General features: G+C 43.2%; 1 protein-coding gene across 3 annotated transcripts in view; it reads right to left on the reverse strand.

Moving 5' to 3' along the window:
- The window catches only part of CACNB2 (calcium voltage-gated channel auxiliary subunit beta 2), a 373,480-nt gene extending 364,259 nt beyond the window's left edge, over nucleotides 1-9,221 (reverse strand). For all 3 annotated transcript variants that reach the window (XM_031939900.1, XM_031939899.1, XM_031939898.1), the window contains exon 1: nucleotides 8,396-9,221. In XM_031939900.1, the coding sequence (XP_031795760.1) occupies nucleotides 8,396-8,524 (129 nt within the window). In that variant the 5' untranslated portion in view covers nucleotides 8,525-9,221. The remainder of the gene's footprint in view (nucleotides 1-8,395) is intronic.
- Nucleotides 9,222-9,846: the final 625 nt, after the last annotated feature.

Genomic DNA, 9,846 nt, shown 5'->3' on the forward strand with positions numbered 1-9,846 from the left:
GGAAGAAGTCACTTAGTAGAGTTGCTCATTTGAATTTCTAGATCATTATTCAGGCTGGTAAAATTTCTAGGTTTGTGCTAAAGTTGGTGTTATTAATTTCCCATCGCTGCTCAGATATCCATCTTGACCAGATATCAAAAGTTACCATCACTTTATTGTAACTGCTCTTCTCTATACCAGAGTTGGCTACAGTATAATTCTACAGAACCGAGTTCAGGAATACATAAATGAAGTCTAAATGTTACTTTAAAAATGAAATGAAACTCACAAGTGCATGATCAACTAATCCCCAATCACTCACTCATACACAGATCATTTTTCTGCTTTTAAATCAAACCCAGACATTTGTTGTTTTCTACTACTTTGTTTCAGTTTGTGGTTTTAATTTTCCAGTGTCATATAAGAGGTAAATGGTGCTATACTGAGTAAAGAAGGTTTTAGAGAAGCCATCAAGTAAAAAGCCAATGCAGTGACAGCTCCAACAGAAAGCAAATAGAAAACTTTTGCCAGTTCTTGCAAATGAATATCTTTGCTGAGGCTATTCAAAAAGTATATCCCTTGAGACTGGATCCCCAAAATCTGATAGAAAAGTACCTGGCAAGTTCAGCTGGAACAGATTAAAGTTTGTTGTTTGAAGCAAAATAACCAGGTACTTCAGTAACTGCCTGTTCTTTACCAGGTATGATTCTGGAGGGGTGAGGATGGTTAGTTTTCCTGGCACTCACACTAATGACACATTACTGGCTTCATATCTTCCACCAGGCACACCATTCTTTGCCCACTACCATCTCCCTTTTAGCCAAATAACACTTAATGAGTACAGCGATCTGCTCCTTCAATTGAACAAAGGATTCCTGATCCCACAGTGTCCACAATTAAGTGTCTCAGCAGCAAGATTGAGTCACATCAGAAGTCCCACAAAATCTGTTCTATAAGCCTGGCTTCTGAGCTAACAAACACAACCTGTTTAAACTAAACTTCTGACTGTTTTCAGTTTATTTCATCATATGTTCTTCAAGAGGGACATTTTATTTTTAATTTGATTATAGATGTGCTTATTCTAGGAGTGGGGGTGGGTGGGTAATGATGTTAAAAGAAAGTACCCTGATCTTGTAAAGACTTTCTCCCCTCTTTTTAATTCTCCAACTTCACTCTCTCCAATCTCTTTCGAGAGATGATCCTATATTTTACATAAGAAGACTGATGACTTCTGTTATGAACTCCCTAAAGCCCCACTCCTTCCCCCATCCCTAAAAAATTCTTTGGTATCTATTTGTTCATCCTCGCCTTTTTATCTCCAACAAAAGAAAGAGTCTCTTCCACCATGCCCTTGAACTTAAGCAATCTGATCTTTGGGACTGATCATTCTCCCACATGTTCTTGTTCTCCCTCACCCCTGCCCAGTCAGCTGACTGGTGCTTCCTCCATTTTATGCAAAAGAATATACATAAAAATATTGTTTTGCTCTGCTATTCCCTTAAACATGTTATTTCTTTTCTCACTGAAAATTTTTCAGAAAAAAATCATTTATGCTTGCTCAAGTCAGATTAGGCCACCAAGCATTTATCAAGCACTTACTATATGGCAGGGACTGTACTAAATTCTGGGTATACAAAGAAACAAAACAAAAAAGCCAGTCTCTGATGTCGAGGACTTCACAGGTTAATGGGGGACCCAATATTAAAATGGCTATGTACAAACAAGACATATATAGGATAAATTTGAGATAATCAAGAGTGGGAAGGGTGATCAGATGTCAAAAGTTGTAGAAAGGTCAAGATGGATGAGGATTGTAAAAAGGTCACTAGATTTGACAATTTGACAAGGAGAAAGACCACCTCTTCATGAGAGAAAGAGGATAGGGAGGAGATTAGTAGCAGAAAACATCTGAATGATGTGAGATGAGGAGGAGGGGAGAAGTGAGAGCTCTTGTGGAATGGCTGCAATTCTTTTGATGAAATATGAAGCAATGTTCTCACTTAAGAGGGTGGGGGAATGAAGTCATGCAAAGTTTGAAGAGAGATGAAAAAATCTGGAAAAGCCACCATGTTGACTGGGGTAATGAATCAATTATGGAAGTATAAAAAGACTGCCTTGCTGTAGCAAGATTATGTAACAAAATTTTATAGTGGGTTCAAATCGGAGTTTAGATATTTACTCATTGAAGGACTGAATGGTGTAAGGCAGATCACTTAACATCTCTCTTCCTCAATTACCTCATCTGTAAAATGAGAATAATAATAGTATCTATTTCCCAGACTGTTGTTAGAAGAAAATATTATTTATAAAACACTTTGCAAACCTCAAAGTACTTCATATATATATATATACATATATATATATATATATATATATACATATACACACACTATATATATATATACATACGCACATATACATATATATGTGGGGGGGGAGACCTATCATCATTATTATTAACTCATTTGGCAGTAGCACACGAACACAAAGACATTGGCTACAAAACTGAAGCTTGGCAGGGCAAGAATAATGATAGAATAGAGGAACAAGGTACCTTGTTCCTGAGAAAAGAAGACATATAGAGTTGAACTGGAGCACCAATGAGTCAAGATAGGGAAGGAATGAGAACATAAACAATGAAGAGGTGATGGCTTAGGAAAGAATGGAGGATGGAGAGATTAGACTTTTTATTTCTACTTCATCATTACCCAACGCTCTACCCTCCACCTTGCCCTTAACAATTCAGTTCCATCCCCAATACTCTTCTGAAACTCTTTTTTCCATCTAAGAGAAATCTAGCAAATCCAAAGTCATTTTCTCCACTCTCATTGTCTCTATATGCCATTATTCACCTCCCTCAATAGTCTCTACTATGTGACCCTGAGCTCTCCCAGTTCTGCTATTGATTAGAGAGACTTTTGGACCTGTTTATTGGGTCATAGTCTTTCTATACTCTCTCTCCTTCCTACATCTATCCACTTCTGTGACCTCAATGATCACCAATCTGATGGTAATTCACTGATCTCTTTCCCTGAGCTCACCATCACCTAGATGATGATGATGAAAGCAGCTGGCATGCACATAATACTCAAAGGTTTACAAAGTTTTATGTTATGGACATTATCTCCTTTGAAAGGCTAGACTACAAATTCATTATCTCAGCCCTAAAGTACACTTAAGTATACAATCGGATCCAATCTACCTCCCCAGCTTTATAATGACTATTTTCCCTTCATTATGTATTCATTATTAAAACTATCCTGGAATACAATCTCATGTTGTTTTCTGCCATGCATGCAGATTCAGGGACAAGTGTAGCACTCCCATGGCATGGACCCAGCTCAGTTGCCCCCTCCCCATGAAGTCTTTTACAAGACCCTCTTTTGTATTCCATAACTTTCCTATACCCTACTCCAACACCTCCCAGGGGAAGAGAATCACTCTGTCAATGCAAATTAAAGTTTTAGAGAGTGGCCCAGAGAAAAAGTGTCAAACAAGTGGCTCAGGTGGCTCACAACACTCCCAAGAGCAAGATTAAAATGTAATTGGGAAATATTTAACAAATTAAAATAAAATAAACAAGTAAAATATTATGTTTTAAGTTCAGAATAAAATAAATATATATTTAAAAAATTTTAGATCAATATATGGTCTGCAGAGATCCTTATGTACAACTTAGTGGCACCTATTTCCATTTGAGTCTAGAACATGGAGACTTAAAAAACTTGTGCAAGGTTACTTAATCAGTGACCTTGAACCCAGGTAAACCTGGCTTTCAGGCTATTAGATTCTGTCTCTATCTAAAGTTCTTAAAAAGTATTTGGAATTTAGAATGAGGGAAGGAGGATGGTACAAACAATTGGGAATATAAAAGGTAGTACTTGAGGAGAGTCTTAAAGGAAATTAGAGATTCTAAAGGATAGAATGAGAAAATGAATTCCAGCATTCTGAACAGCCTCAGTAAATGATCAAAGGAAGGAAATGAAACATCATATATAAAGGTATGTCAAGTTAACCAGTTTGGCTAAAGTATAGAATGTATGAATGAGGTGAGGCAATACAAAAGCAATCTGGAAAGATAACAACGCGGTAACAAATACAGCACATCCTTGAAAAGCTGATTATTTAATATGTTTATACACAAACACACACATAGACACATACATACATATATTTATTTATATTCTTTTTCAGTCATATCAGTCAATTTTGACTCTTCATGACCACATTTGGGATTTTCATGGAAAAAATACTGGGGTGGTTTGCCATTTTATTTTGCAATTCATTTGACAGATGTGGAAACTGAGGTAAATCAGGTAAGTGACTTACCCAGGATCACACAGCAAGTAAGTATCTGACGCTGGATTTGAACTCACAAAGATGAATATTCTTAATTCTGTCACTGTGTCTACTGCTATAAACATGTGTGTGTGCACATGCATGCACATGCATGGATTTGTGTATGTATGCACATGTTTACATAGCATACATAATTGTATATATTTGCATAATTTCAGATACAAACACATATCTGCATGGGTGCGTTGTATGCATACACACATATACAAGCATTTATGTTTGCAAATATCCACATATCATAGGCAGAAAGGCACAGTGCAGAGCCAACCTGGATTCACATTTCACCGCTGACATATACTGGACTCTGGACAAATTGCTTAAAGCCACCTTGTATTGTTATCTTGTGATGTTCTCTTCCACCATGTAGGCAGTAAGACTACAAATTGCAAAGAAGATGCCGAAGACCTATACTGGTAAAGAGCGTTTCCTCACTAAAATGTTTAACAAAGCTGGTGACAAAGTGGAGAGTTTGTTCAACTTGGAGTCAGGAATCCTTGAATTTAAATTCTGCCAAAGAAATTTATAAGCTGTTTAACTCCAAACAAATCACTTTATCTTTCTAGGTCTCAGTTTCCTCATCTGTAAAAATGGAGGACTGGATTCGGTGGCTTCTAAGGTCTCTCTTGCTGCTCTCGATCTATGATCCTTTGAATTCTGTATACACAGATCCAATCCCTATTATTATCTTAAACCTATTCATACCTATTAATCCTCTCCTGAAAATCAGAGTTCATGCCTTGTTCATCTCTGCATTGATTCTAGCACACTGAAAATAAAAGCATTTAGTGTGTGCTGAATTTCATATAAATCAAAGGTGAACCCAGAAAGGTATCTAAGCTCAAGATACTGATACACTGCTACTCTTAAGAGACAATATTAGCAAATCAAAACTTAATTTCTCAATAATGGCATGTTATTTCAATGTTACATAAACAGAGTTGATTCCATGGTAGACACTTATCTTTCTGGGATGGTTTAACTGTCCCGGCTCAAGGCAGGAGAATAAATGAAAAGCACTTGCCAGGTTCCAAGCAAGTCTATAATTTTATCATTTACCACATGCACTATAAACACAACAATGTTTTCCTCAAAGAACTTGACATAAAATTGAGCCAAGATAAAATGGTTGTCCTTTTTGGAAGATAGAGAAGGCAAGGAGATGGAGGCTGGTGTTGCTAAGGACTCTGTGCCTCTCTCATGTTTCAGAAATCCTTCTGTGAAGACCATCACCCCTTAACTCCTTGCCTGCCTTTGTTTTTAGGTACTCAGGAATGAACATTATTACAAAAATGGAAAATAAATAAAACCCTGGAATAAATCAGTAGAAACAATGTGTTTTATATATTTTTCACGACTGAAAAAAACAAATCTGGTTACCAGCAGTGGACATATATTTTAAGACCATTATATAATTTGACACAAACATGTGAAATAGAGGTTCTTAACCTTTGGAGGAGAGTCTTGGATCCCTTTAACAGTCTGGCAAAACCTAAGAACGCATCCTCATAATATTTTTAAATAAAATAAAGTACATAACATTACAAAGGAAACCAATTGTGTTGAAATACAGTTATTAAAACACTTTTTAAAAAGTTCATGAACCACAGGTTAAGAATACCTGAATTCAAGAATAATGTAGGTACTGAATAAGTAGAGGACTTGAAATCAAATTTTCAGACTCTTGCAGGTGTGGGATAAATTTTTAAACCATCCGTTCACTTTGCTGACAAAACTAGATGCTAACACTAATACAAATCTGAACCTCTGAAAAATTTTTTCCCTAGAAAAAACAAAATGGGCTGCTAGGGTGCCAGGTCTGGAATTAAGAAAACGTGATTTAAATCTGGCCTTGGACACTTACTTACTAGCTGTGTGTCCCTGGACAAGTCACTAAAATCTGTTTACCTCAATTTCTTTATCTGTAAAATGAGCTGCAGAAGTAAATGGCAACCCATTCCAGTACCTTTCCCAAGAAAACCTTAAATGGGGTCATGAAGAACAGATCAACAGAAATGTCTCAATAAAAACAAAGTGACAGAAAAAACAAGTGGAATTCCAATTACATAAATGTTACTTGATTTCTATATTTTTTGGAAAAAGTTATTGGGGGTGAAGAGAAGAATGATGTTGTCAGTAACTGGAAGTTCTTATTACAATGATGGAGGTGTGAGTTTCTTCACAATTTAGAACCCTCAAAATCCAGATTTAAAGGGGAAAGGGAACACAGAGGTATTTAGTTTAATCTCTTGATTTTTAAAATGAAAACAAACAAACAAAACAAAACAACTCAATCCCTGAGTCCCAAGTGAAGCAATTTGCCCAAGATCACACAAATGGTAAGTGGTAAAGCTCACATTGGAACCTAAGTGCTCAAACTCCCATTTTGACACTTTACCTACCCTACTGCTGCCTCTCAACTTAGTGTTACAGTATTGTGTGGGTTATTTGAGATATTAAGTGATTAATTATTCCAGGGACACATAGCTATTACACATCAGATCTAGGACTTTAATCCAGGTCTAGCTTAACTCCAAGACTGGCTTTCAATCCACCCACTGTACCACACTGCCACCCACAAAGCTAATTATGCTTTACATATTTGCCACTTTTCTCCCACTGATAATAAAATTTTAACAAAACATGACTATTTCTTCTGGAGTCATCAGTCTGTATAGCCTACTTTATTGAAAACATCCCTGATTGTTTGAACATCATTTTAGCCCACAATAATGAGAACTTTAAAAGATATGTCACTCACTGAAGAGCTCACCACAATTTATCATATGTATGCTGTTTTAAAGCCAAGAAATCAGTTTACTTTTGAAGCAAAATACAATCCCAAAGTCTTGCCCTTCAATCCTGCTTACATCAGCCTCAGCTACCACACAAGAGAGAACCCTTCCTCCTAGGAAAAAAACCCTGGAGGACCTCTTACTACTGACAAATGGGAGTTTCTGTCTCCATTTCTGTCCACACTAAAATCTAATAATAAAGGCAGCACCATCACCCCAAACCAGCTGTGTCTCCAAGTCTCTTTCTCTGTCTCTTTGTTTTTCTCAGTCTCTCCTCTCTCTGTCTGTTTCTGTCTGTGTCTCTGTCTCTGTTTCTGTATCTCTGTCTGTCTCTGTGTCTCTGTCTCTGTCTCTGTCTCTCTCTCCTCTTTCCTTCTCTTTCCCTTTCCTTCTCTCTGTTGTTTCACACAGAACAGAAATCTAGCCTTTTTCCAGAAGGCATTCATAGTCCACCGGGAGAAAAGAGGTCCCAAGGTTTTCACTAGGGGATTAGCAGTCAAATGAAATGGGAAGAGGGGAGGGAACAAACTTTGTCCCAGTCCTCACGGCCCTCCCCAGCCCAAGTTGAAGTTGCTCTCTGTCGGGGAGGTGGGGAGAGGAGGGAAGGAAACCAGCAGGAGAGTCCAAGAGGAAAAGCCCTTGGCGAATGCCTAGGAGTGATCGGAGACATTTGAGCTGTCAGAGGCAACCTAGTGTCAGCCACTAGAAGGAGGAGGAGGAAGGGCTCACTGGAGATTCTCAGTGGAAAGGACCTTAAGACTAAGGTGTCTGGGGGTTCTGAGCCTTCTAGGAAGGCTATTGCTCACCCCGATTCCCGCTCTCCTCTCCCCCATACCCCTCCCTCCCCGCTCCCGCTCAGGTGCATCTCTGTTCCGCTCTCTTTGCTCATCTGCTCGTCTACTTGCTTCCATGTGCTTTTCCCGGGAGGGGGAGAGAAGTTGCTGAAAAGAGCAGCCCGGGGAGAAGCCCTGGATGGCAGCGAGGTCGCCTCCATTCCCTATCATTGCTGGTTTGTTTGTTTGTGGGGTTTTTTGATACAAAAGAAAAATGGAAGCCGGGACCCCTAGTAGAGACTAGGGTAAGAGGTATTAGGGCCGGGAAAAAGAAAGGAGATTGCTGGAGGTAGAAGGGGAAGAGGTCGGGGAAACAGTAGAGGAAGCTGCAGAGAAACAGGGAGAGGGAGAAGACTCGGGGGAGCAGGGGAGGTCGGTAGTAGAGCGGTTCACAAAGAAAAGGAGAAGCTAGCGACCCTCCTCGCTCCCTACCTGTGGGGCAGCTCCCAGCGGCGCCGCGGGCACGGGATTATCCAGCAGGTCCATCTGGATCTCCTGCGCCACCGCCGCTGCCGCCACCGCCGGGATGGGAGGCGACTTGGACATGTCACTTTGGACCATTGGAGAAAAGTCAGCGAGAAGGGAGGCAGGCTGCCAGCCGAGGTCCTCCCTTTAAACCCCGCGGTCCGGCTCGGGGCTCCGCGGGCTGATTCTGGTGTCCCGCAGTCCGGCTCGGGGCTCCGCGGCTGGTTCAGGGCTTCGAGGTCCGGTTCGGGGTTCTGACGTCTGCCTGCCCGCTCCGCTGAGCGCTCCGTTGGATGTTCGGAAATCCGGCCCGGGTGCCGGCTGCCCGGCCCGCTCTCCTCGGGGTTGTGCGGTCCGGCTGGGGGTTCCGCGGTCCGGCTCGGGGCTCCGCGGTGCTATTCAGGGCTCCGCGGTCCGGCTCCGGACTCCAGCAGGCGCTCAGCTTTCTGCGCTCCCGCGCGGGCTGCGCTGCCCCGCAGCGCCCCCAGCGCTCTGCCCGGCGAGCGCTCCCCGCTTGGCCACCCTCAGGGCGCGGGACTCGGCCGTGCCATTTTGAAAAGCGAAAGATCCGAGGGGACAGGAGGTAGAGGTTGCCCTGAGCCGCGAGGCGCCCGGGATACGGGGCCGGCAGAGAGGTCCCCTCCTCTTTCCAGCCGCTCCCTGGGCGGCTGCTTTGCCTCGCTTCCCTGGCCCGCCCCGGAGACCGAAAGTGAGGGAGGCTCAGAGCCGCTGCTGAGCCAGGCAGCAGCAGCAGCAGCAGCAGCAGCAGCAACAACAGCCGCCGCCTGGCAGGACCAAGCCAAGAGGGAGGGAGGGAAGGGGGAGAGCGAGCGAGGGAGCGAGCGCGGGAGCGAGCGGCCGGGAGGGGGAGGCGCGGCCAAAAGAGGGGAATCAACCTAGGAAAAGTTCCTCCGGAGTAGGCGACCGCCTCGCGAGCTCCAGCCCTGCCGCTGCCTCTACTTACCCCTGCCCGCACCAACCCTGCCCCCTCCCCTGCCTCTACTTACCCCTGCCCGCACCAACCCTGCCCCCTCCCTGCCTCTACTTACCCCTGCCCGCACCAACCCTGCCCCCTCCCCTGCCTCTACTTACCCCTGCCCGCACCAACCCTGCCCCTCCCTGCCTCCTGCACCCCTGCCCACCAACCCTGCCCCTCCCTGCCTCCTCTTACCCTGCCCGCACCAACCCTGCCCCCCCCCCTGCCTCTACTTACCCCTGCCCGCACCAACCCTGCCCCCTCCCTGCCTCTACTTACCCCTGCCCGCACCAACCCTGCCCCCTCCCCTGCCTCTACTTACCCCTGCCCGCACCAACCCTGCCCCCTCCCCTGCCTCTACTTACCCCTGCCCGCACCAACCCTGCCCCCTCCCCTGCCTCTACTTACCACTGCTTGTGCCAATCCTGCCCTGGCTCCTACC

Source organism: Sarcophilus harrisii, chromosome 5 (genome assembly GCF_902635505.1).
Source record: "Sarcophilus harrisii chromosome 5, mSarHar1.11, whole genome shotgun sequence".
Classification (NCBI taxonomy): Eukaryota; Metazoa; Chordata; class Mammalia; order Dasyuromorphia; family Dasyuridae; genus Sarcophilus; species Sarcophilus harrisii.